The sequence below is a fragment of the Pseudopipra pipra genome, chromosome 26 (genome assembly GCF_036250125.1).
Source record: "Pseudopipra pipra isolate bDixPip1 chromosome 26, bDixPip1.hap1, whole genome shotgun sequence".
In the NCBI taxonomy this organism is placed as follows: Eukaryota; Metazoa; Chordata; class Aves; order Passeriformes; family Pipridae; genus Pseudopipra; species Pseudopipra pipra.
In genome coordinates this window covers 1,314,968-1,339,265 of record NC_087574.1, presented here as the reverse complement: position 1 = coordinate 1,339,265, position 24,298 = coordinate 1,314,968, and the positions used below count along the sequence as shown (strand labels likewise).

The 24,298-nt window shown below is 52.6% G+C and overlaps 1 protein-coding gene across 7 annotated transcripts; it reads left to right on the top strand.

Annotated features, from left to right (window-relative positions):
• Positions 1-2,677: 2,677 nt before the first annotated feature.
• On the top strand, positions 2,678-24,298 carry GJC1 (gap junction protein gamma 1). Of its 7 annotated transcripts, none has more exons than XM_064636391.1 (5): positions 2,678-2,929; positions 14,314-14,437; positions 20,802-20,915; positions 22,442-22,511; positions 22,646-24,298. In XM_064636391.1, exon 5 carries the CDS (start codon positions 22,665-22,667, stop codon positions 23,844-23,846), a length of 1,182 nt encoding a protein of 393 aa, XP_064492461.1. In that variant the 5' UTR covers positions 2,678-2,929; positions 14,314-14,437; positions 20,802-20,915; positions 22,442-22,511; positions 22,646-22,664; the 3' UTR covers positions 23,847-24,298. The 7 variants fall into 7 exon arrangements, with proteins under 7 accessions (XP_064492461.1, XP_064492460.1, XP_064492463.1 ...); XM_064636388.1 differs by lacking the exons at positions 2,678-2,929; positions 14,314-14,437 and adding exons at positions 3,312-4,310; positions 4,344-4,982; XM_064636390.1 differs by lacking the exon at positions 14,314-14,437.

Sequence of the window (24,298 nt, the reverse complement as noted above, 5' to 3'; positions counted from 1 at the left end):
CTGGAGCCTCACTGGCAGCGTGTTCCCCCTCTGTCCAAGGGGAAGGGGGAGCTCAATCCCTGCTTGGTGCAGGCAAGACACCACCCTGGCACCCCCATGGTCTCGCTGGGGGTGCTTGTCCCCTCCCAGTACAGCCCAGCACCACACTGGGCCCCCAGGGGCCAGGCCAGGCGTGTCCTGGAGCAGTCCCTGGATGCTCTGCAGCAGGATCAGTGGGGGGGGTGGCAGTGCCTGTGCTGCACAGCACGTCCTAGGGCTCCGGGGTGGACCCTGGCTCCGGAGCCGACAGCTCAGCTGCTCCGTGGCGGGTTTGTCCCAGGAAGGGGACGTCCCTCGTCCCACCCCGGGCTCTGCAGGGCTGGATAACGCAGCTGGAGGTCCCATGCGGACACCCAGGCACCAACGGGCATCAGCGCTGGTTCTCCCTGCCCTCGGAGAGCAGAACCGCGGGGCTGCGCTGCCCGATGGATCCCTGCGGATCCCAGCATCCCCCTGGATCCCTGCGGATCCGAGCAGCGACCCGGCCGTCACCCCGGGAAAGGGCGGCGGGAGCGGCGGGGCAGGCGTGGGAAGGAGCCGGTTCTCACGCAGGCTCTTCCCAGCGGCTGGAAAACACTGACCCACAGGCGGGGCCTGAGCCCTCGCAGCCGAAAACCTGGTCCCGCGCACGTGAGCTGGGAATTTTCCACGGAAACGGCTCTGCCCTGGGAATGGGGGCTGTGCGGCTGCACCCTGACCCCCCCACCCCGGCCCCTTCCATGCGGCTGGAATTTCCCCGCACAAAGGAGCTCTTTTGGGCGCGGGTGCCTCGGGGAGTGTCCCTGCCCGGGCCCCGGAGCAGGTAAACTGAGGCACGCGGAGCGTGCTGGGGGCTCCATCCTTGGCACGAGCTGGGCAGGGCTCGGCACTGGGACACAGCGGGGCCATCGGTGATGAGTGACCCTGTGCTGACCCTCCAGTTGTCCCTGTCTGTCCCCATCCCCAGGTCCCTGGGGCACATGGCACCTTGAGCAGCCGGCTCCTTGTGGGATGAGCCCCGGGCCCAGTGTCCCTGTCCCCATCCTGCTCCTGGTGATCCCGGCTGCGGCCCTCCTCCTATTGTCCTCGTCCCTGTCCTGCTCCCAGTGCCCCCCCCCCCCTCCTGCTGTCCCTGTCTACATCCCTATTCCCATTGTCTCCATTCCCACTGTCCCCATCCTGTTCCTGGTGTCCCTGTCCACATCCCTGTGCACATGACAGTGTTCCTATTCTTGTCCTGCTCCCCATGTCCCTGTCCCCATCCTGTTCCCTGTGTTCTTGTCCCTGTCCTGCTCCTAATGCTCCCATCCCACCCTGCTTTGGTCTCCCTGTCTCCACCCTGCCCAGTGTCCCCACTCCCATCCTGCTCCCAGTGTCCCTATCACTCATTCTGCTCCCACTGCCTCCATCCTTGTCCTGCTCCCCATGTCCCCATCCTCCTCCCAGTGTCTTTGTCCCCTTCCTGTTCCCAGTGCCCCCATCCTGCTCCGGTATCCATCCACAGCCCTGCTCCCACTGTCCCCATCATGGTTCTGCTCCGCGTGTCCCTGTCCCCATCCTGCTCTGTGTCCTTGTCCCTGCCCCGTTTCTGATTTCCCGCCCTGCTCCTGTCCCCATCCTGCTCCCGATGTCCCTGGTTTCCCCCTTCTCCCTATGCCCCCATTCCCATCCTGCTCCTGGTGTCCCTGTCCTGCTCCCAATGTCCCTGTCCTCATCCTGCTCCCCCATGTCCCTGTCCCCACCCTGCTCCTGCTATCCTCATCCCCATCCTGCTCCCAATGTCCCTGTCCTGCTCCCCGTGTCCCTGTCCCCATCCTGCTTGCAGTGTCATTGTCCCTGTCCCGCTCCTGATTTCCTCATCCCACCCTGCTCCCGTCCCTGTCCTGCTCCCTAAGACCCTGCTCCCCACTCTGCTCCTGGTGTCCCCGTCCTGCTCTCCCTATCCCTGTCCCCATCCTGCTCCTGGTGTCCCTGTCAACAGCCCTACTCCAGTGTCCCCATGTGTCTGTTCTGTTGGCAGTGTCCTTGTCTCCATCCTGCTCCCCGTGTCCTTGTCCCCACCCCTCTCCCGGTGTCCCGTTCTGGAGATGTCCCCGTGCTCTCACGTGCTGTCACCACCCGTGTCCCCCTGTCCCTCAGTCCGTCTCTCCCTCAGTCTCTGTCCCTCAGTCCCTCTCTCCGTTGTCCCTCAGTCCCTCAGTCCCTGTCCCTCAGTCCCTCAGTCCTTGTCCCTCAGTCCCTCTCCCTCGGTCCCTGTCCCTCGGTCCCTGTCCCTCAGTTCGTCCCTCCCGCTGTCCCCCCGCCCCGGCCCGCGCGGGCTGAGGGGGTTCCGCGCATGCGCCCCGCGCCCCCCGCCCGGGCTCGGCGGCCGAGGGGCCCCGGCACGGCCAGGGCCGGACCGTGAGTGGGGGGCGAGGGGGAGACCGGGATAAACCGGGAATGCGGCGGGGATAAACCGGGATAGACCGGGATAAACCGGGACCCGCGGGGCCCCGAGGGCTCCGAGCCGGGACCGTGAGGGGACCGACCCGCGGGAGCCGGGGGCGGGTGGGACCCCGGGGGCGGTGCAGGGGAGCGAGCGGCGGGAGGCTGAAGGGGACGGCGGGAACCTGAGGGCGACGGCGGGAACCTGAGGGGACGCAGCTGTGGGGCTGAGGGAGGCGGGGGGCGGAGGGCGCAGAGCCGGCAGCTCCGGGGCGATCCGGAGGCGCCGGGAAGGGCCGGGCGCGCTCCGCCGCCGTGAGGGGCCGGCGCCGCCCGCCTGTCCCCGCGTCCCCCCGCGCTCCGGACGGGCCTCTCCGCGCTGTTCATGCCCAGCGAAGTGATCCCTGAGGCGATCCCTGAGCCCGCCGGGGCTTTCCCGGGAGCAGCGGCCGGTGCCGGCCCCGCCGCACGTGGCCGAGCCCCCTCGGTGAGGAGCGAGCGCGGGAACAGGAGCGAGCGCACGCACCTGGGGCACCTCCCGGGGCACCTCCGGGGTCACCTCCATCCCCTCCTCCGGGGTCACCTCCATCCCCTCCTCCCGGGGCACCGCCGGTGTCACCTCCATCCCCTCCTCCCGGGGCACCGCCGGTGTCACCTCCATCCCCTCCTCCCGGGGCACCTCCGGTGTCACCTCCATCCCCTCCTCCGGGGTCACCTCCCGGGGCACCTCCAGTGTCACCTCCATCCCCTCCTCCCGGGGCACCTCCGTGTCACCTCCATCCCCTCCTCCCGGGGCACCTCCGTGTCACCTCCATCCCCTCCTCCCGGGGCACCTCCGTGCCACCTCCATCCCCTCCTCCGGGGTCACCTCCCGTGCCACCTCCATCCCCTCCTCCCGGGTCACCTCCCGTGCCACCCCCGTCCTCTCCTCCCGTGTCACCTCCCGTGCCAGCCCCGTCCCCTCCTCCCCTCCCGGCTCAGGGATCCCCGGTGTCGGCCCGCGGCGGTGGATGGAGCTGCAGCTCCAGCACAAGCCCTGGAAGCAGCAGCAGCTCCTGCTCTCCTTGCCCAGATAAACCTTCTCGATGCTGCTGTGGCAGTCTGAGCCAGCCCTGCCCGGAGCCGACGGGCTCCCTGCAGGTCGGCATCGCTCTGGGAATACTCCTCTGGTTCAAGGAGTGTTTGGGCAGCGCTCTCAGGCACAAGGTGGGATGGTTGGGGTGTCCTGTGCAATGCCAGGATCTGAACTTGATGATCCCTGTGGGTCCCTTCCATCTCAGGACATTCTGTGGTTCTCTGTGCTTGACCCTAATACAGAGCACAAGGAGAAAAATCCACCCCTGTATGGGATAATGGAAGCTTTGGCCTCTGTTGGGCCTAACTTTCACCCTGCACAGTAAAATTTCACAAGAGTGACATTTGTACAGCTATTTTTACTGGCTTTTTTTAGCCAATTCTCTTTTCTGTTGGTAGGAATTGGTCCTGACGCTTTCTGGTCAGTGTGACCTTGCTTCACCGGGAAGTGCTGGTTTTGTTCCACCGTCAAATTAATTACAAATAGGAGACAGTTCATGGGGATTAATTAGGGCATGGATGTACTGTATGGATTCTGGAGCAACAGTTGGTACCACTGGGTTCAGCTTTTTCATTGGGTGTTCGGTTGGTATTTGGAGATGAGAGGAAGAACAAAACCCTTCCATCTGACGGACCGTTGGTTATTGTTGTTATTTCCATGTCTTCTGCCTGCTGAAAGTCAAGGATAATTGGCTAAAAAAACCTCAAACCGTCCCTTCCTGTTAGAAATCCCTGTCACTGGGATGTTCAATGAGCCAGCTGTCAGTGCAGTTACCAAACCCTCCGTTCTTCGGGTCAGTGCAGTTACCAAACCCTCCGTTCTTCAGGTCATTTAAAAGGGAAACTTGTTGTTTTCTGTCAAGATTTGTGCTTAGGAAAATGCAGGGTGCCTTTCTTTTGTATTTTTGGTTCTTTCCAAGTGTAATCCGAAGTTGTGCCTGTGCTTTCCTGGGGGAACAGTTCAGCTCGGTCCTGCGAAGCGGGATAGGTAAGGATTTTTAGAAGGGAATTGGAGCTTTTTTGTGCCGTTGGACTCCAAGTGAAAGTCGTGGATTTGCAGCAGCACTGGCATTAACTCCTGGGTTTCCAGCAGTGCTGGCATTAACTCCTGGGTTTCCAGCAGTGCTGGCATTAACTCCGGGGTTTCCAGCAGTGCTGGCATTAACTCCGGGGTTTCCAGCAGTGCTGGCATTGGCTCCAGCGTTTCTCTGGAGAGGGGAGGACGGTGTTTGCAGCTCTGTGCTCGCTGTGGCTGCGCGGCTCGGCGGGGGTGGGCTGAGCTGTCACATATTTCGGTGTCTGGCGAATGCGTGACTCGCTCGGCCCGTCCTGCTCCTGTGGGCAGTGACGAGAGTTGGGAACGAGGGGCTGGTCCTCGCTGGAGCCGAGCTGGAGTACTTGGAGTGCGGGGCTCTCCCGGGTGCAGCCGGGGCTCTGACCATGTCTGTGAGCGAGGAGGCGGCCAGGTAAGGTCTGGGGGGCTGGGGGGCTCAGGGGATGTGCTGGGTGTGAGGGTCTGCCCTGCCAGCCTTGCTGGGGCTCCTTCTATGGAAACTGGCCCTTTGCAGTGTGTTTCCTAAAAAACAGTAACTTGACTGACGTTTCCGAATTGAAATGGGGCAGAACAGAACCAGGAGCACTGGGACACATCCCTTTGGAGGGCTGTGTTTCACATCACAAGAAACTTATTTTGCCAGAGGGTCTCTGTTCTTTTTCTGTGGAAAACACAATCAGCCACTCCTTGGGTTCATCACCCAGCGCCTCTTGTCCTTTTAAAATGAGCTTTGTCAAGTTTATCAGTTTAAGTAGTGAAAAGTTATTGAAAACATCTTCCTGACGGGGCTGTTCCCTTACCAAAGGGTCTGACTGCCTTCTGTGCTTTTAGACTGGAGTTGCAAGTTTGTCTTACCACTGATGCAGGGGACCGTTGAGTTACTGCTAACGGAAAACATTTCCATTTACTAAACTAAATGTTTTCTCAATTAATGCGACAATATTAAAAATTTTGGGTTTTTTTTAAAGCAACTCACAGGTCTGAATGCAGGAGAAATTATCATGAAATACCTGTTTTCTAGACGGGTTTCCTTAGCCCGTCATTAGGGACTATTTTTGCCTGTTACTTCAAAGCAGACATCACAGATAACGTGCAAGTGATGCAAAAACCAGTAAATAACTGGAAAATTTGGAGCGATTCAGAGCACAACTCTCTTTGAAGGATTCAGAGAAGAGCCCCAAGAGGGTTGGGAATGTTCGGGCAGTGAGGAGTCCCAGCGGTCCCGGCCGGTCCTCAGCAGAGGGAAGGTTAAAAGAAAACCTTGCTGGGCAAGTTTACACCAACTTTAGGAATTTAGCAAAGATTTTGGTACAGCCTGAAGAGTTTTAATTGTAGACACAATTGTTCTAAAGAATCCAGTGGTTCTAAAGGTAGTTGGTGTGAGAATTGTGTTGCTTAGGTGCAGCTTTATCTTAAAAGGTCTTTTCTGGGTTTGGATGGTTTTAAAGGTTACAAGAGGAAAATTCTTATAAGCTGAGAGATCTAATCACTGGTGGGGAGTTTGTGATTAATTGTAACACACAGATTTGTTGACTTAGTAATTTGCTGAGTGCCAGCAACTTCTGCAAGTCCATGAAAAACCCCAGACTTCCCTAATCCATCACTTTTGCCAAGGACAGCATGAGATCCGGTGCCCGAGGTTGTACCTAGGTGTGATCTGGCTCCTAAAACCAACAAAGCAGCCTAAAAACACACCGTCAGGGGCTGGATAATGCTGGAAGCCCCTTCCTCGGGTGTGTGGTGGATTGGGTCGCTGAGACCCCTGTGCCTTGGTGCTTCTCCGGGGAGCTGGAGCCAGGGAAAGTGGAGCCAGCAGACACTGGCAGTGCTGCTGATGCCTCGGTTTGTCCCAGCTGTGATGCTGGCAGCAAGGACTTGTTAGAGCATGGTGAGCTTTCCCTGGAATGCTGCTGGAACAGCACAGAGTGTGAGCCAGGAGTGGGCAGCCTGGGCAGACCCTGCTCACCGGGGTGAGCTCTGCTGATTTGTGGCCATTGGTACCTGTGAGGGGCTGTGTGCCTGAGGAAAACAGGGCTGGGATCAGGAGCTGGACTTGGCTGATCCTTGTTGATCCCTTCCATCTTGGGATACTCTGTGATTCTCTGAGGCTGTAGCCTCACCATCAACATGGAGCCAAGAAAAAGGGGGGATTTTATGACTTTTCACCATGTTTTTCAAACGTGGGAATCACAAGGTGCTTTGTCGCCATGTACAAGGTACCTGGTGCATCCTCACCCTTCCTGCTGGGACAGGATTCCCTGATCAGCAGCACAAACCGGACAAGGGTGACAGTCATTAAACAGTTGGAGTGAAACCCTTGTCCTGGATAATGGACCCAAAATCCTCGTGGATAATGGAGCCCTTTGTGCTGCCTCATTAGGGGGAAGGTGATCCTTTCCTCCCACCCTGCTTCCAACCTTTGTCTTTTGTGCTGCCACTCCACAGAGTTGACTTGTGCTCCAGATCTGTTTATTTTTAATCTGCTTAATAGGAAATAAATGATTGATGTGGAAAAAGTTCTGTTAATACTCCCTACATTTTATGGTTGCTTTACTTTAGCACTGCACTGTGCACGGAAGCACATTCCTGCCCACCAGGTAGGGAGACTCGCTGAATTGCGGATGAGCCTCCAAAATCTGGTCCCTGGGCCCCCACGGGTGGTTGTGTGCCCTGTTTGGGAGGTAATGAAGGTTTTATTGCAGAACCCTGTGGCATTATCAGTCCTTCCAGCTGATCTCTGCACTTCCCACGAGCAGCAGGAGTGCAATTCCACTGTCCTGTGCTTGTGCCATGGAATAATGTGCTGTGTTTTTCTTTTTATTTTACTCAAGTTGTGGTTAATAAGGGTCAAATTGTATTAAATCACATTTCACTTGCGAAAAACCCCATATTTCTAAAATGTCAAAATCACCAAATTACCCGTTCACTGCCCGTTCCTCGTCCTGGTTTGGGGAGGTCGTTCGCTTTCAGTTAAAAGCCACAAAAAGGAATTTGTCTTCCAAATGTTCCTTGGAGGGGAAAGGGCAACGTTACATTTCCTTTTCTGACCTCGTACCATAAGTATGAATTATCACTGCTCGGGTAGTGACACACAGTTCTCCTCAAATTCGGGACTGGCTGGAAGATCTGGTTGGGATTTTTAAAAACTTGTGGGTTTTTTTTTAATGAGGATTTAAGGTGAAAGTTCCTGGATGTGGTGTGGGATAAATACCATATGCAACGTGTGGCTGGGCAGTTATGATTTTACTGGTGATTTCTGGTGAAGGAAATAGTGAGAGCGGTAAATATTGGAGCAAAAAGAAAACCCTTTTCCTTCTGCAAATGTAGAGAACTTGGTTTCATACCTCAGTACTGGAAAATAATTCCTTAGTGATTCCATTTCAAAGGAGAACCTGATTCCATCTCAAAGCAGAACCCAGGGCTTTAAGCAATAACACAAGTTACAAGGTTTTCTGGCTATAAATAAAGATCTATATTTGGAAGAAACAAATAGTGTATTTATGGACAAAACTGTATTAAGGGAAATGTGATGGAAAAATTGAGTCAGATGAGCTGATGTATGAGGCATTTCCCTCTGGAGTCATTGGGCTGAAAAATGTTTTATGTGCCTAAACTTGAACAGATGCTTCAGCACACACACACACACAGACAGTCCTCCTCCAGTTCATATTAACAGTTCTGCTCATGCTGCTGTGATTAATTCCCAGACCAGTCTGGTTTAGGCTCTTTTCCGGGGGCTCGGGAGTATTTCCAGCTCCTCCAGGTACTTAAGCCGTGCCTAGCTGTGAATAAGTGAGCAGCCCGGTTATTAGCAGGATTTATTTCCAGCTTTGCATTAGGCATGTGCTTAAGTGCCTCACTGAGCTGGGATTTACATTTTTGCACGGGAGTGAGGGATTTCTCCCTATTACCTTGCTTAGATGGGAATCGCTGGAGTCAGCCAGCTCTTTTGCCTAAATAAGTCCATGATACCAGCTCTGGGCTCTTGCAGTTATTAATTCCACCTTTTTAGTTACAAATTTGTCAGGAAACAGGTCTGAGTGTGCGTGCTTGACCTCGTTTGAGATCCTGTGGAAGGAGAAAGGGAAGACATCCATATGGATGACCAGCAGATTGTGCCTCCTGTCCTTTCCCGTCCGGATGGCGCAGTTGGTGGTGCTGGAGGAGGCTGACAACTGCATTGGATTGTTTTCCATTGAATCCCTGCTCATCCCTTAGTCTGCTGTCCAGGGGTGTGTTTTTTGCCCCAGGGGTGTGTTTTTTGCCCCGTGGGTAGCTGTGCACAGCACTACCCCTCTCCTGAACATCCCCAAAGTCATCCCAAAAAATGCAGCGTGTTGAGGACACTTCTTCCCGCTTTGTTTTTGTGTCAAAGGACTGTGGAAAAATGACTTCTGGGTCTAAACCTGATGATTTCTGGGTTTAAACCTGGGTCTGGCTGTGGTGTATATTGGGAATACAGCTCTTAAAGGATGAGAGATGATGCTGGTGGCGTCAGGGGATGCCAGCTCCTGCTCGTGGTGACATCCCAGTGCTGGACACGCGTGAGCCGTGCAGCCCTGCCAGACTTGTACAGAACAAGCCGTTGCCCGGGAAGTTCTGTATCTCTTGTGCTTAAAATAGTCAAGAGCCTGGAAGGGCGATTGCATGTCTTGTGTGTTCCCATGTTCCCTTGAGGGAGAGTTGTGACTCCTTGTTAACTCCTGGAAGCCTGGCGCTGGTGTGGATTCAGGGATGTGGCTGACAGCTAACGCTGCCTGATCCTGAGGTTAGAGATGAGTCTGTAGGCAGGGAAGGGGCTGCCCTGCTGTCAATACATTTTTAAATGGCATAAAATTAAAAGTAATTAAAGTTCTTAATGTATCTCTCAGGTGTGCTGCCCTGCACGCAGCACCTCCTCCTAAAAATCTAAAAATCTTCTGATTTTCATGGTAAACATTGAAGTAGCTGAGAAATGAATTTTACTTGCAGCAGATTCGCTCGCAGGAGTTGCTCAGATACTCAGAGTTACTCTGGCACTCAGATATGTAGTTAAGCTATTTTGAATAGGAGAATTTTCATAATGGAAAGTGTGATTCCTGAGACACTAAAAAGCAAAATAAAATTGAAATGTTTGGGAGGAAGCACATGGTGATCTTCCATAGGGCCATATGGAAATTATCTGTATTTCTTGGTTCGTGTGAAGTCTTTGCTCCTTCTAGAGCTGACTGGAATCCTCCTCCTCCGTGCTTGGTTTGTATTCCTCAGCCTGCTCTTGCTCTCTTTGCAATCTGTGGCCAGACCATATCGATCCGGGTGTCTGTGAGATCCGATTCTCTGGAGGATTGTGCTGGAGAGCAGGGACAGAAATAAATCACCTCTGCCCTCCAAGTGTGCCAGGTGCCTGAGACTGTCCATGAGTACAGGTGCAATTCCAGAGGGCTGGAACTGAGCAGTGATTAATAACCTGGGGTACCGGTTCTGTTCCCTTTGGTGCCTCTCTTTTGGCTGGTTCATGGCGGGGCTCTTTCCGCAACAGCAGGGACACTCCTGGCTCCTTGGAACAGCCACACGGATCAGACAGAGCCTTGCCCGCTTTGGAGTCCTGTTCCCAACCTGGCCACGTGGAAGCTGCAGCAGAGCCCAGGAGAAGTGTGTCTGGACCCCCTCAGCCTGCTGGCTGCTTTTTGCCTGCAGACTTAGCCGTGTCTGAGGCACTGTCTCTGGTTTTCAGGTTTGAAGGGGTTTTCCTTCTGCAGGCTCTCCCAGGTTTTACAGCTCCCCACCCTCTTTCCCCCGCTCAGCTGCCTTGTTTTTCCAGTGTTCCTCCCACACTGTTGTGTCCATACATCTTCTCCAAGCTCCTGTTCTCCTCTGTTCCCATGATGGGGGATGATGAGAGTGACCAGAGCCCTGGCTGAGCTGGGGGCACTCAGGGCATGTGGCAGCGTGTGCTGTTGGGGTGCTTGTCCTCTCACACTGGTGAAATGCTGTTGGCTATGCTGGAGCTTTCACAGAGCAGCCTGACAGCCCCAAGACCTCCTGCTCGCTGAGGCCATCTCAGGGCACATCTATTTTTAGTGTGAAATCGAGATTTATTTTGTTTATTCCATGTATGCATCACTTTATCCATGTGGAATTCCATCTGCCATTTTATTACTAGTTTGCGTTGACTCGTGTGGTCCCTGTGCTGCTCTTTGTGGTTGTTTATCTGCCTCACCTTGAATATTGCCAGCAGGAGCCTTGGTCACATCCCACCCACTCACTGTTGTGTGCACTCAGACAATGTCCTGGTCTGGCACAGATCCCAACCTCTCCTGTGATCCCTGCTCTGACCTCCTTCCCGTGCAGGAAATGGCCATTTACTCCTCTTCCCGTGTCTTCTCTCTGTGAAGGGGATGATCACTTTTCCAGTGGCCTTTTGGGGTCCCTTCAAGAAGCCATTGGTGAGAGGGACTTGCAGAGGTTAAACCCTGGTGGTCTGGGGCCCTCTGTGGGGTTGGAAGTGCCTTTGCAGAAGCCCCGTGGGACACTGTGCTTACACAGACAATCCATTGCCCACTGATTCTGCTCTGTATGAGATTGTCTCATTAGTCCCATTGGAATGTTGGCTTTGGGGAGCTGCACTTTGCCGGGATTTTCTTCGCAGCCCTTGTCTTGCAGAGGTGACACGACAGTGCCAGTGGCTGTAGCCAGGCTGGGGGTCCATCTCTGGTGAATCCACCCAGCCCTCCCAACTGTGACTCCTCATTTTGGCTCCTTATTCTGTAACCTCCTCTCCAGTCCCTGCAGTGGAAACCAGTTTCCCAGTGAGTCCCAGAGGAAGGGGCTGGGGAGGAGCCTGGGGCTGTTCCTGGTTCTGTGAGTAGGAGTGTAAAGAAGTCACATCATTTTCCCTGGGTGACATTTTCATCTCTTTTAGTAGCATTAAGGAATGAACTTGATTCTGAAGGGGGAATGGTCTGAGGGCTGGAACAGCTCTGCTGTGGAGAGAGGCTGGGGGAGCTGGGGGTGTTCAGCCTGGAGAAGAGAAGGCTCTGGGGAGACCTTGGAGCCCCTTCCAGTGCCTAAAGGGGCTCCAAGAGAGCTGGAGAGGGACTTTGGACAAGGGCCTGGATTGACAGGACAAAGGGGAATGGCTTGGAGCATCTACAGAACCAGCATGAAGTCCACTCAGTGACTAACAAGATGTAACCACCCTCCCAAAGTCTTGGAGGCTTGGAAGTAAGAAGAAACCAGGGAGAGCTTGGCACTGTCACTGTGCCCACAGTTGTTCCTGCAGTGTCTCAGTGGGCTTTTCCCACTTCCAGCAGCACCAAAACATGGTACATACCATACCCTGGTCCTGTTGGTGTTCTCCCATCAAGCCTCCTGTCTGGCTTAAGCAGTTTCCGTGCTTTTGGGAGGCTGATCTGCCTAAAATTTGCTGCTAATTGTCATAATCTGTGTTGATAATAAGTCTGATAAAATTCATGGCCATGGAAAGCAGTGAGGTGGAAAAAGCTGACCGGCTGTGTGCTTGGTGCAGTGTGCCTGTTACTGGGAAAAGAGCTCCCAGCTTCCTCTCATGAAATAGGAGTTATTTGCAGCTATTCTCAGAGACAAGAGCCCCAGTTGGTGTGTGTGTTCCCCAGCTGGGGTGATGGAGCATAGGGAGTTCAGTCAGTGCTTCGGGTCTCTTCCCAGGGGGATCTCAAAGTAGTCAAGTCTCTCAGAAAATGACGGGTTTAGGTTTCTTATTTTATTATACGAAATAAGTGTTTTTTTCAACAGATAAGTCACTTAGTGAATTTATGTGCGTATTTATATTCTGAATTTTATCTTTGGCAAAATAAAGCTGTTAAGACTCCTGTTGAACTCAAGCTGGAGTAGCATTTTAATGCCAGTGTGGCAATCTGCTCTGACTTACTCTGCTCCTCGACTCAAAATAAACTGTGTGTAAAACTGGTGTATTCAAACACAACTCTCCAACTAATTGTGCAGTTTGGTAGCGCTTGGGAGAAGTTGAAGCGCCAGGAGAGTGAGTGAGGTGCTGGTTTGTCGTTGTGGACCCCTTGTCCTTGGCTGTCCATCCCAACCCCATCCTCATGGATTCTTGTGACACACCAATGGCAAACATGGAGGAAATGCCTTCTGGCATGGCTGGACACCGTCCTCCTCACCTTAGTGCTCTCCACCCAGACATGCACAGTTGGGTGAAGTCACAGGGGTCTGCAAAGCTCTCTGGTCCTCCATGTCTCATCCCAGGGACAGTTCTGACAGGGGTTAGTGGAGCAGTTCCAGGTACTGGATGACTGGAAAAGCAGTTGGCAGTGAGGGTTTGCAGTGCCCTCCTCTGCCTCCGAACATCCTTCCCTCTCTGCAGAGCTGCTGTCGTAGGAAACGTGCCATGGATTTGGTGGAGCTGTAGGCTGAGGAGGTGGCTCCTACTAGACCAGATGACAGAGCTGGAGAATAGAAGTCCTTTTTTTGAATGTGGGTCAGGGAGGAGCAGCTGCCGTGGTGCGGGGTGGGTGACTGGGGATGCCGTGGCAGCCCGGGCTGCGCCATGGTGCGCGGTATCCCTTTCACTCTCAAGCTGTTCGTGCTAGTTTGTGAGGCTTATCTCTGAAGCAAACACTGCTGTGGTTCTCCTGGCTGTTGTAAGATGGTGGTGGGAGCAGTAGGTGTTCATCCCCACCCGGCTGCCTCCCGCTCAGTGAGAGCCTTTGACGTACAGGAGCCGACAGAACTGCTCTCTTTTGGCTTCTCTCTCCTTTCCCGAAATGGCCGGGAGAGTGATATTCGGGTCAGCTGCCTCCAGTGTGTCATTTTCTTTTGACACTCATCCCTCTGAGCGAAGAGGAGGAGCCCGGTGGGGAAACGCTGTGGAGCTGTTGGCTGCAGTGGACTCGGGTGTAGTTAAAAGGGTGCTGTGGTTGTTCGAGTTGCTAATCACATCAGGGCAGGGACATCTCTCTGATGCCTGACTGGAACTGTATGGGAGTGAGGATGGCCTTTCCCAGACCTCGCTGCCAGAGAACTGGAGGGACCCAGGTAAGCACATGGGTGCTCCAGCCTGTCCAAAGGCAGTTCCCCAGCAGTGCATGTTTTGTGGGGTGTGCAACACGCAGTGGTACCTGGGTGTTCTCTGTTCTTCCATCTGGACCTTCCGCTTCCTGTGTGTTCTGTGATTTTCCACTTGAAATACAGTTGTTCTTGTGTGCCTGCAGTGCTCAGGGTCAGAGTGGGTGTCTGTCCATAGCTCTGGGGTCTTGGGTAGGCCGAGGTGCTCCCGTTCCCTGTGTGTCCCCAGGTGTACTGGGCCTGCCCACACAGGCAGAGTTTGCAGCAGGACACTCTTCTGCTATTTCCCACCACTCTTCCCAGGCTGGTGAGTGCATCCTGAAAGGAGCTGAATCCTGGGATTCAATGCCTGGTGTGTGCAGGAACCCCGGCCCTGCTCCATCGCGCTCCCGCTTGGATTGCTGTTGGTCACTCAGGACCTGCCTTTTGTCATCCTTCCTGCTGTGTTTTTTCCATCTTTATCCTTCCATCACCCGTATTTGTAAGAGTAACCACTGGAAGCACAGGTGCAGCAGGCAACAGCACGATATTTTTGATATTTTAATAATATATTCTTTTATATCGTGCCAGTGCTGTGCAGGGCGCGTTGGGCAGGGGTGGGCACTGGGAGGGGGAAGATCTCAGGTCACAGTTTCTCTTTGCCTGTGTGGTTCTAGTCCCTGCAACTTGGTCACGCTCTGTTATGTTCATTCTTACAGGAGAAATTGCTTTGCTGCCCTTGCTCTTGTCCTAGACTGGTCTCCGTGGTACCCAGGGAATGGTGATGGGCACAGATTGAAACAGGGAAAATTCTGCTTAAACATAAGAAAAGCTTTTTATACTGTGAGTATAGTCAGATGCAGTAGGATCAGGCTGCCCAGTCTTACTTTTCAGTGCTTGTGGGGTCTCCACCCTTGGAGATATTTAATAGGATCTAGATGCCCAGAGAGCTTGTGAGGTCTCCAGCCTCGAAGATATTTAAAACTGGACGTGGACCCGCCAACCTGCTCTGGTTGACTCTGTTTTGGGTTGTAAAATAGTTTAAACTACTGGTTATGGGAATGTTACACATTTCTGATGGTGATGCATATGGGTACAAGGGTTGAGCATCTTCAGAATATAAGTGACTGACTCAAGTGAATGGGTGGCTCTTCCCTTACAAAGGAACTGTCTCAGCACTGGGCTGGTTGGGTGTTTGCTGTGTTTGACCTTGGAAGTATTTTAGCAAGTGGTAACGCCTCGTGTGGGTGAGCCAGGCTTTAGTAGCCCTGAGCTGAGGAGCACGTGGTGTCTCATCAGGTGGTGTCTGGGAGCATCTCCTCGGGAGGAGAACTCGGTATCTGGGAGGTGAGTGCTGTCTGTGCATGAGCAGCTTGTGGAAAAGCCTGCAGGATCCCCGTGGTGTGGAACAAAGGGAGCTGACGTGGTCCTGTGCAGGGTTAAGAGTTGACTCGATGAGCCTTGTGGGTCCCTTCCAACTCAGAATACTCTGGGCTTCTGTGGCAGCTCACAGTTGGGAGTGTTGTGTGCACCTGAGGCCACACTCACCCGGCCTGATGGTCATTTCAGCTGGTAGGAACATTCTGTCTCGAGGATGTCCTCCAGATCTTTAGATTTTAAGGGTGCAAACAGCAGGCCCTGGCCCTGTTGTGTGCAGACAGCCTGGGCTGGCAGTCCCAGAGCTCAGGGTTTGGTTAAACAGAACAGCAGTGTCAGGTGGTTTCTCTAGTATGGCTTGAGCTTTAGATTCAAAATCTTGGGAAAAAAAAATTGTTCTTTACCTACCCTGTAATTCCTTGTTTTCAACATCCATCTGAAACACACGGAAAGAGTTTTCCTGTGCATTCCCAGCTCCTCCACAGGGATGAATGAGCCACTCCCTCTTAGGGGCTGGGGGATATGATGTGTGGTACAAGCTGCACATTCCTGAGCTGGTTTTGAGCAGGGATCACCTGGGATTTCTGTTTCTTACATATTTACATTTACCAGGCTTACTGGGAGACAGGGAGTGTGGAGGAGACTCCAGACCCTTCAGCTCTGGACTGTGCTGTGAGGTGTGTGAGGGTGAGGAGGTGAGAGGAGAGGGGGAGAGCTCTGGAGACGCCGGGTTGGTTCTGAGCTCCAGCAGCCCTTCCCTTGCTGGGTTATTCTTCATCCACCAGCGGGTTGTGAAGGAGGGGGGATGTTGCTGCTCCAAGCTCCGTCCTGGCACAGTGCTGGTCCCGAGGTCTGGCATGATGCCACGTTGGTGTGAGCGAGGGTTTCCCGCGGGCTGTCAGACGGCTCTGGGACCGCTTGATTCTCTCCTTTACTACATTTCACATCACCACAGTGCTGGCGGCACCTGGGGCTCCCTCTGCCTCCTGATACCTGGAGTGTGCAGCAGAGGTGTGAGGAGCAGCCTCGGGCTTGCTGGGTGTCACACAGCTCTGCCCCGAGTCCTTGCAGAAGTGCCCAGCTCTGAGCTGGTACGGCTCATCCCCGTCGTTCAGAGGGACTCTGATTGCCAAGGTGTGTGAAGGGATTCAGGCTGACACAGACCCTGCCACAGGTCTCCAGAATCTCACGGGGTGACAGAGGCTGTACAGCCCAGCCTCCATTTTCCATGGAGCCTCGAGTCAGGCTCACAGCTCGCCCTGTCCTCACGGACCCTGCTCTTCCAAGCTGGGATCTGCGTGTTCTGGGGGGCCTGCCCTGGACACGAGGCTTCCCGGAGCGCTGTGGTTGCTGTAGGTGCAGTAAGAGCTGGTTTGGGCCAGCATGAAACACGTCGTGATTTTCATTTGAATTTTGTCACTGCGGGGGAGTGTTGCTAAAATTGTCACTTGGCTTCCCATGTTAGCAGTACCTGAGGGCACGCCGAGGCGGCCGGAGGTTCATGTCTGAGCTGCAAATTCCAGTTTATCTGTGAGCTGAATGCTCGGGTGGGTATATGTTGATTTTCAAAGAGATACGTTCTTGACATCTTTATTTTTTTGACAGCGCAAGAATCTTATTATATCCCTACCTCTTACCCATATTTTCTGTTCTATTTATATCCCGCGTTGGATCTGTGGTCTCGGGATTCAACGGGGGTTTTTCAGGCTCGGGGGGTTGGTCTGGGGATCAGCAGAGCCTTGTTATCCTGCCTGGGATTGGAAGGCACCGTTCAGAAATGGTTTCCAAATTGACATTGACATTGTGGCTTTTTCCAAACCCTTCTATGCTGCTGCCACGTGAGCCCTGCCAGCTGACAGAGGATTTGTTTGAAAGAGCACTGTGTGCTCTCCAAAAAGTCCAAGCCTTTTTCCTTCCCAAGTGCTCTGTAAGATCAAAAATAAAACTCAGTACAATTTTCTTATTCTTTTTCATCTGTGTTGCTGAAAATAGGAGGGAAGTTGGTAGTGATCGAGGCCACTTCCTTCACAAAGGATAGAAGGGTGATGGTTGTGAGTTGTCTTAGCCCAGGTATTCCTGGGAATACCCCCACAGCCTCGCCCTTGTGTCACTGAGGAGGATGGACACTGGAATTGCTGCTCATGGAGTGCAGGTGGCATCAGCACAGTGCTCGCCAGGATTTGGGATGTGCTGGTCCCTTGCTGGTGCTGGGTCTGACCCCAGCTCTCTCCTTTCTCGAGCAATAAAATCTTACTCATTTTCCAGGTTAAAAAAAAAAAAAGGAACTTCTCTGCTTCCTCAAAAGTACTTGTAAATCATGTAGTTTCTTACTTTTCAATGTAAATGAGATTTGAATGAATAATGCTAATTATTCATTCATCCTAATTCAAATCCTATTTTAATTAGCCTGTGGGCCCAATTTCACTTTCATGCAGCATGAAACCTCTTTTGATTAACAACAGAATTGCCATGCATTTATTCTTCTTTTTTTTCTTGCTCAGCACATGTCTTTTTAAACTGCTTAAAACCAAAACAAAACAAATAAATCACTAATAAATTAATCAAATTTCATTTGCATGACCCATGAGGACATAGTCTAAGGGGGAGAAAAGTCTTCTCTAAATATATGGATTCTCCTTAACAACTGCCTCAGGGCTACAAAACCTCCTGCAGACAAACCTTTCTGAGGAGGTGCTGGTGAACTGTGGTGCCATCCATGGACATACTGAGGCTGTGCCCAGCCCCACTGTTGATGGAATGACAGGGAATGACAGGAAGTGAATCCTGGGGTCAGAGAAGCATCACAGAAGAGCTTGGGCTGGAAGGGATCCATAAGGATGATCCAGTCCAACTCCCTGATCCTCACAGCACTGCCTAGTGCTGAACCAAACCAACACAACTCCCTGCACCCTCCTGCTCAGGTGCTTTGGGCTGCAGCTGCCAGTCTGTACTGGAGCCCAGGACATCCAGTGTGTACTGGGATGGAGCCCAGGACATCCAGTGTGTACTGGGATGGAGCCCAGGACATCCAGTGTGTACTGGGATGGAGCCCAGGACATCCAGTGTGTACTGGGATGGAGGCCAGGACATCCAGTGTGTACTGGGATGGAGCCCAGGACATCCAGTGTGTACTGGGATGGAGGCCAGGACATCCAGTGTGTACTGGGATGGAGGCCAGGACATCCAGTGTGTACTGGGATGGAGGCCAGGACATCCAGTGTGTACTGGGATGGAGCCCAGGACATCCAGTGTGTACTGGGATGGAGGCCAGGACATCCAGTGTGTACTGGGATGGAGGCCAGGACATCCAGTGTGTACTGGGATGGAGCCCAGGACATCCAGTGTGTACTGGGATGGAGCCCAGGACATCCAGTGTGTACTGGGCTGGGCCCGGTCTGTGCTGAGATGAGGCCGGGACATCCAGTTTATACTGGGACATGGGCCAGTCTTTACTGACACGTGGCCACAGGATCCAGTCCGTACTGAGCTGAGGTCCAGTCTGCTCTGGGAGTGGATCAGGGATCCAGTTTATACTGGGACATGGGCCAGTCTTTACTGACACGTGGCCACAGGATCCAGTCCGTACTGAGCTGAGGTCCAGTCTGCTCTGGGAGTGGATCAGGGATCCAGTTTATACTGGGCTAGGACCCAGGCTGTGCTGGGACAAGATCAGGAGGTGGTTCTGAGGGCGTTTGGGATTTGACAGCCTGGAGTGAGGTTGGTTTTAACCCCCATCTGGTGTGTGTGGTGCTGCCTTCCAGGTGCCTCCATTCCAGCGGGATGGGGACATGGCTGGAGCATCTGAAATGTTTCAGTTCATACCCAAAGCCCACCCTGGGCTGGGAAGGGGGCAGGGCACACCTGGGGGACTGTTCCCTGGCTGTACCTGAACAACAGCCGTGTTGAACAGCTCCAGAGCTTTTCTGCAGGGAAAGCTGATTTCTCTTTTCTAATGTACCTGGTCCAAATTCTTCTTCTTTGTCTCTGGATGTCAGCACCTGCAAAGCTTTAATTCAGGAGCCAGTTTGCTGTCAGAGATAAGTGTCTGGTGTTTGTGGATCCTGCCTGCTCCAAGGAGCCTCCTCTGCTGGAAGTGCTGGAATGAATTTATGACAAATACAGGGAATGAAAAATCTCCCTCAAATGCACTTTCTGGCATGACTTAAATTAGCTGAAATTGCTGACATTTTGCCTTTCTGGGATGCGTGTCAGTGTCCATAAACCTTTCTTTCAAACATTGGAAAATTATTGAGTTAAATGTTGCCAGAACCACAGAGGCAGGAGACACGAGTGTAGGTTGGGTGAAGGTTACTGTGATGTGTCTGGGTGCTGCAGCACGTGGTGCAAAGGCAGAACGTGCTTCTCTAACCTTGGCTGATCCCACAAAACTGAAGGATAACACCACTTCCAAGCCATAACTCTGCTTGTAGAGTCTTGTTTTTGCATGGCATTTAATTGGGACATACTGAACCTGGGATAGCAGAGTTTAATGACTGGTCATTTTGCTTGGACCGAGATGTTTCCTTAAAGACAAGGAAGTTCTTTGCCTGCTGGTGGGCCCTCCCGTGTTCATGCCACCACTCTGCTCAGGACTAGGACTAAATTTAGTCCTTCCCACTTTATTGGGAAGAGAATCAGCTCTTCAGCAGCTTTGCAGCTCCACAGCCAGGACCTGCTAATTGACAGAGGTCCTGGCCATTAAGCAGGGTCAGATAATGCCAACTGCAGCCGAGGGCTGGAGGGAACCCCAGCACACATGTCTGTGTGGGCAGGGTCTGTACACAGAGGCTCTGGCACTCTGTGCATTGTTATAACTGGTGGGATCCAGGTTGGGAATCCTCCTGGACAAGTGCCAGAATGACCCAGGTGCCTCATGCCCTGCAGTGGCTGAGTGGTGGCCGAGGGATGATCCCTGTGTCTCCCTCTTTACAGCTGCTGAGGAACAGCCCAGCCTCAGGAATGTGTCTGCAGGTAGAAGACACACCATGAAAAGCTGGCACATGACACAAAGGGGTTTCTTTGATAATAAGGTAGCAGCTTGTCTAAAAGTAAAGACTGTCTTACTGAAACCAGCACTCATTTCAGACTTCTCTGCTGTTAACTGAATGTGACAGTATCTGAGGATTTAAAGACTGGTTCCTGCTGTTATTCCAAATTTACATTGACAACAGCATTTAATTAATTTAAAATTTACTTAGTAGTTTATTTTCAGAGCCCTAATGTTTTCAGTGAGAGAGAATTAACCCCCTCTTAAACTCCTTTGGGTTTTGTCTCCTTTTTTAGTTGACAAATCATGGCATGTCAGCAGGAACGTGCCTGTCCCGTTTGCCCCCAAATCCAGGTGGGAAATGCTGAGCGTGGGGGTGTCTGAAGCACTGTCTCTTGTCCCACTAATGCAGAACTCAGAGAGGCAGAGCTGGCCTTGGATGTCTTTCTGAAATAGGGGTGCAGAGAGGGACTGCACTGGGACTGGAACCTCTCCTCTTTTTTTCCTGCTAAAAACGTGTTATTTCTGCCAGTTCTCTATGGCACAAAGGCATCAGTGTTGTGTAGGAGGAAGAGCTCTGGTGGAAACCTTTGCAGGATTGCATGCACCTCTAATAGCTGCTATCTATCAAACACTTGTAATTTATACATGGCCCTTTTCAGGGTTAAGTGCAGGTGGCCTGTCCACCTGAGTCAAGGCCAGTGATTTTTGTCTTAATTGATAATTTTGATGACAGTTATGATCCTGAGCCTGTTGGTATTGAGATTCATCTGTAAGTCCTTCCATTTTCTTCCCATTTTTCCCAGCTAAACAAACTGAGCTCTCTAAATGCCTCCCTTTCAGGCACCTTCCCCGTCCCTCAGCTGGGTCTGAGCCCCCCGTGTTGGCCCTCTGATGTCTGAGGAACTGCTGAAGGATGCGGCCGCGGGCGCCGAGGGCTGGCTCGCTGACAAGGAGGTGAGCTCCCCCTCCCTGCTCCTGACTGCAGGTGACACAGCCAGGGCTCACACCCTCAACCTTCGCTGCATCACCAGCTTTTACTGAGACCCTTATCCCTGAGGACCCTCCCTTCCCTGTGAGCTGACAGCCACGGCAGCCTCCCTCTGCCTGTGCTGCTCTGAGCTGCAGCTTTGCACTGAGCATCATTTAAGCAGTGGATCTCTTCCAGCCTCTCCAGCAATCCATGTTTTCCTGTTTCACTGGTAACTCATCTCCAGTTCTAAGCCTGCAAACTTGTGTCCATGTGCCCATTTTGTCAGCAGCCACTTCCCAGCCGAGCCTGGGGAGATCCAGCCTGCCTGCCAGGCCTGGCTGGCTGTGCATTATGGGACTGATCTTGGATCTAATGTGGGAATCATTTGTCAAGACCTTGGCTACTTTTGGTCCACTTAATGTGGTCTTTTTTTAATACTCTCCTGTGCTATTTTTTTCTCTCAGTGCCATGAAGTGATAGATCAAATGTCCTGCACAGCCCATCCACACTGTGTCCCTCCTGTTGGCTAAACACATTGAATTCCACCAGAGGAGGGTTACATTTACATCCTTTAATTCTGCATTGATTGCATCTCCTCACATTTCATTATTTTGCTTGTGAACAACTCTGATTGTGTCAAAGAAGTTGAATAGTTCCTAGTTTTCTTCCAGTCTCCTGAAATTTCTCCAGGTTAAGAATAAATCCCTTTTAAGATCAGAGTGCTGGAGATTTGTCCAGTTCTGGGTTTAGGATCTTTCACCAAATGTTCTGTTGTAAAAGTTTCTGTTGGTAATGTTTGACAAACTGATATTTGACATCAACAAAGCTCTGAAAGATGTCTCATCCCCTGTGCTATAACGGTGTCCAACAGCTCTTCCAGTGCTCCATGTGTTACCATTTTCACTCCTTGGAGCTCCACGTGGGCTTGGAAGGTTGCTGGGGGGTTTTTTTGCAGTGTTGCCAGATGAGAGTTTCCATGGATGGGTTTTTTTATTGTTAGGGTTGCAAATTTGTCGTGGAATCATAGGATTGCATTGGAAAGGACCTTAAAACTCATCCAGTGCCACCCCCTGCCATGGGCAAGGACACATTCCACTGTCCCAGGTTGCTCCAAGCCCTGTCCAAGCTGACCTTGGACACTTCCAGGGCTGGGGCAGCCACAGCTTCTCTGGGCAACCTGTGCCAGGGCCTCCTCACCCTCACAAGGCTGGAGCCCCCCTGCTCTGGAGTCAGGCTGGGAGAGCTGGGGGGGTTCACCTGGAGAAGACACTTCCAGTGCCTAAAGGGGCTCCAGGAGAGCTGGAGAGGGACTTTGGACAAGGACCTGGAGGGACAGGACAATGGCTTCCCACTGAGAGAGAGTAGGTTTAGATCAAGTATTAAAAAAAAATCTTTCCTCTGAAGGTGGTGCCTTACAGAGCACGTGTGTCTCTCTCTTTGGCTGGAGAGTAGCTTTGGGAGCACATTTTTCTGTGAAATGTCACTAAACTGCTACTTTTTCTCCCAGCAGACTCCTCAAAGGCCTGCAGAGGAGACGTAGGATCTTCAAGCAAGTTCTGGCAGCTGGATCCCGATAACAGGTGATGTCACAGACATGGATGGGTGTTGGGTGTAAAAGTGTGGAGTTTTCAGACTCTCTTGGTTGAGTGTTTGCACTGCTTGGGCTCCAGCTGATAAACTGATAAAAATCTGGGGGGTTTGTTTGTTTTTTTAGATAAACTCACTTGACCACCATGAGTTGGAGCTTTCTGACCCGCCTGTTAGAGGAGATCCAGAACCACTCGACCTTTGTTGGCAAGATCTGGCTGACAGTGCTGATTGTGTTCCGGATTGTCCTGATTGCCGTGGGGGGAGAGTCCATCTACTACGACGAGCAGAGCAAGTTCGTGTGCAACACGGAGCAGCCGGGCTGCGAGAACGTCTGCTACGACGCCTTCGCCCCCCTCTCGCACGTCAGGTTCTGGGTCTTCCAGATCATCCTGGTGGCCACTCCCTCGGTGCTGTACCTGGGCTACGCCATCCACAAGATCGCCCGGATGGTGGAGCACGGCGAGGCCGGGAGGAGGGGCCGCAGGAGGAGCCTGCCCATCCGCTGGAAGCAGCACCGCGGCCTGGAGGAGGCCGAGGGCGACCACGAGGAGGACCCGATGATGTACCCGGAGATGGAGGTGGAGAGTGTCCGGGAGAGCAAGGAGAAGCAGAGCCCCGCCAAGGCCAAGCACGACGGCCGGCGGCAGATCCGGGAGGACGGGCTCATGAGGATTTACGTGCTGCAGCTCCTGGCCAGGGCCCTGTTCGAGGTCGGCTTCCTGGTGGGGCAGTACTTCCTGTACGGCTTCCAGGTGAGCCCCGTGTTCGTGTGCAGCAGGAAGCCCTGCCCGCACAGAGTCGACTGCTTCATCTCCAGGCCCACCGAGAAGACCATCTTCCTGCTGATAATGTACGGGGTGAGCTGCATGTGCCTGCTCCTGAACGTCTGGGAGATGCTGCACTTGGGGTTGGGCACCATCCGGGACACGCTCAACAGCAAGAGGAAGGAGCTGGCGGACTCTGGGACCTTCAACTACCCGTTCACCTGGAACACCCCGTCGGCTCCCCCCGGGTACAACATCGCCCTGAAGCCGGAGCAGATGCCGTGCACGGAGCTGTCCAACGCCAAGATGGCCTACAAGCAGAACAAAGCCAACATAGCTCAGGAGCAGCAGTACGGCAGCACCGAGGGCAACATCCCCACCGACCTGGAGATCCTGCAGAGGGAAATCAAAGTGGCTCAGGACCGCCTGGACCTCGCCATCCAGGCCTACAACAACCAAAACAACCCCGGCAGTTCCAGAGGGAAGAAGTCCAAAGCAGGCTCGAACAAAAGCAGTGCCAGTAGCAAGTCAGGAGATGGGAAGAACTCGGTCTGGATTTAATGTTGGCTGAGTTGATGTACTGTGGTTTTCTCTCCTAGTTTATCATAATAACCAGCAGCCCCCGTCAATAATGGCTTCCATTAAGGGAATATTTGACTCTGCTTGTTTTCAGGGATACCGTTGGCTAGTGATGCAGCCCCTGGAGAGGGTTTATACACTGACTCTGGGACTATAGAACTTTATTCTTTTGTCTTCCAAGTCAGGAGACAAATAGGTATATTTAATTCATTCTCATTGAACGGTTTATGCTGTATGTACAGTATTATAGTACATTTATTATGCACAATTTTTTTTGTATTTGTACACTGGATCTGATGTTATACTTTTTATATTGACCAGGACAAGGCCATGGGTAGCCATTAATTAGCATTTTGTTAATTTTATTATTGTTGTCAGCAGTTATGTCATTGTTCTTCCTTGTTTTCCGAGTAAAACTTTTTATAAAACTTTTC